This window comes from Diceros bicornis, chromosome 4 (assembly GCF_020826845.1).
Source record: "Diceros bicornis minor isolate mBicDic1 chromosome 4, mDicBic1.mat.cur, whole genome shotgun sequence".
NCBI lineage: Eukaryota > Metazoa > Chordata > Mammalia > Perissodactyla > Rhinocerotidae > Diceros > Diceros bicornis.
Window position 1 is genome coordinate 26,713,580 of NC_080743.1, and position 2,607 is coordinate 26,716,186.

The 2,607-nt window shown below is 46.3% G+C and overlaps 1 protein-coding gene across 1 annotated transcript; it reads right to left on the reverse strand.

Annotated features, from left to right (window-relative positions):
- Window positions 1-1,170: 1,170 nt before the first annotated feature.
- LOC131402274 (elongation factor 1-alpha 1-like) lies at window positions 1,171-1,881 on the reverse strand. The gene has a single exon (XM_058537127.1). It carries the CDS (start codon window positions 1,864-1,866, stop codon window positions 1,186-1,188), a length of 681 nt encoding a protein of 226 aa, XP_058393110.1. The 5' UTR covers window positions 1,867-1,881; the 3' UTR covers window positions 1,171-1,185.
- Window positions 1,882-2,607: the final 726 nt, after the last annotated feature.

The window sequence follows — 2,607 nt, forward strand, 5'->3', positions numbered from 1 at the left end:
AATTCTGTGATAGACTTTTGGTCAAGTTGTTTCCATTAAAAAGTACTGATTTTAAAAAGTAATAACTTAAAACTGCCACACAAAAAACCAAATTGTCCACAAAACATTCTCCTTTCCTTCTGAAGGTTTTACGATGCATCATTGTCATTAATCAGTCTTTTACTATTAAACGGCCAATTGAGACAAACAGCTCTGAGAACTGTTCCACCTCAGATGAAGACTGGGGTGGCAGGTATGGGGGACGATATTCAGGTAGCCTTCTGAGCCTTCTGGGCAGACCTGCTGGCCTTGCCAGCTCCAGCTGCCTTCTTGACCACTGCTTTGATGACACCCACAGCAATTGTCTGTCTCGTGTCACGAACAGCTAAACAGGCCAGAGGAGCTCTCAACACACATGGGCTTGCCAGGAACCATATCAGTGATGGCAGCATCACCAGATTTCACGAATTTGGGGCCATCTTCTAGCTTTTTTCCAGAACGATGATCAATCGTCTCCTTCAGCTCAGCAAACTTGCAAGCAATGTGAGCTGTGTGACAATCCAGCACAGGTGCGTATCCAGCACTGATCTGGCCTGGATAGTTCAGGATAATCACCTGAGCTGTGAAGCCAGCTTCCATTGGTAGATCGTTTTTGCTGTCACCAGCCACATAGCCATGACGAACATCTTTGACAGACACATTTTTTTTTTTTTTGTGAGGAAGATCAGCCCTGAGCTAACATCCATGCCAATCCTCCTCTTTTTGCTGAGGAAGACTGGCCCTGAGCTAACATCCGTGCCCACCTTCCTCCACTTTATATGGGACACCGCCACAGCACGGCTTGACGAGCGGTGCGTCATGTGCGCCCGGGATCCAAACCTGCGAACCCTCGGGCCGCGAAAGCGGAGTGCGGGCACTTAACTGCTGCGCCACCGGGCTGGCCCTGGCAGACACATTCTTGACATTGAAGCCCACGCTGTCCCCAGGAAGATCTTCACTCAAAGCTTCATGATGCATTTCAACAGACTTTACTTCAGTTGTAACGTTGACTGGAGCAAGGGTGACCACCAAGCCGGTTTGAGAACACCAGTCTCTACTCGACCCACAAGGACAGTACCAACACCACCAATTTTGTAGACGTCCTGGAGGGGCAGATGCAAGGGCCTGTCACGTGGATGAGTTGGTGGCAGGATGCAATCCAGAGCTTCAAGCAGCGTGGTTCCACCCATCTTTACGGGTGACTTTCCATCCCTTGAACCAAGGCATGTTAGCACTTGGCTCCAGCATGTTGTCACCATGCCAATCAGAAATTGGCACAAATGCAGCTGTGTTGGGATTGAAGCCAATTTTCTTAATGTAGGCACTGACTTCCTTAATGATTTCCTCATATCTCTTTTGGCTGTAGGGTGGCTCAGTGGAATCCGTTTTGTTAACACCAACAATTAGTTGTTTCACACCCAGTGTGTAAGCCAGAAGGGCATGGTCACAGGTCTGCCCATTCTTGGAGATACCTGCTTCAAATTCACCAACACCAGCAGCAACAATCAGGACAGCACAGTCAGCCTGAGATGTGCCTGTAATCATGTTTTTGATAAAGTCTCTGTGTCCCGGGACATCGATGATGGTCACATAATACTTGCTGGTCTCGAATATCCACAGGGAGATATCAATGTTGATGCCACACTCATATTCAGCTTTCAGTTTATCCAAGACCCAGGCATACTTGAAGGAGCCCTTTCCAATCTCAGCAGCCTCCTTCTCAATTTTTTCCATGGTTCTTTTGTCTATCCCACCACATTCATAGATCAAATGGCCAGTAGTGGAAGACTTGCCTGAATCTACGTGTCCAATGATGACGATGTTGATACGAGTCTTTTCCTTTCTCATTTTGGCTTAGATTTAGTGCTGGTTTCACGACACCTGTGTTCTGGTGGCAAACCCGTTGTGAAAAAGTGACAAACTTTTTCTTAAAGGGCCAGATAGTAAATAGTTTAGGCTTTGGGGGCCTGATGCTCTCTGTTACAATGTCTGACTCGGCTATAGGGTAAAAGCAGCCATAGACAATATGTAAAAGAATGGGCATGACTGTGTTTCAATAAAACTTTATTTACAAGCCAGTGGCAGGCTGGATTTACCCTTGGGCTATAGTTTGCCAATATCTGGTATAGTGGGAAAGAGTTAAGTAAAAAGCCAAACTACAATACAGTCTGACTGTATTGGGTCTAAAATTATTGGATGCTATTGGGGGCACATTGGACAGACACTCTATCCAGGTTTGGTGGCGGTGGTGTTTGTAAGTTAGGGTTAGGGTCAACAAAGTTTTCAGAGGAACTCTAAGTGGAAATATCTGTATGAGAAGAGGCTATTCAGATGAAGGGGCAAAGAAGGTGGGCAGAGTGTCCCAGGCACAGGTGACAAGATGAGTGAAAGTCAAGGATGAGATACAGCATGACGTATGTGGTGTCGTCACTAAAATTGTTCATCCATATTCTGATTTTCCTCCTCCTTCCAAACACATTGAAAGATCATACTTCTCCACCCTGCCCTGAAGGTAAGCATCACCATGTGACTTCCTTTGGCCAATAAAATATAGGGAGAAATGGCATGGGTTACCCTTGGGTGGAAGAT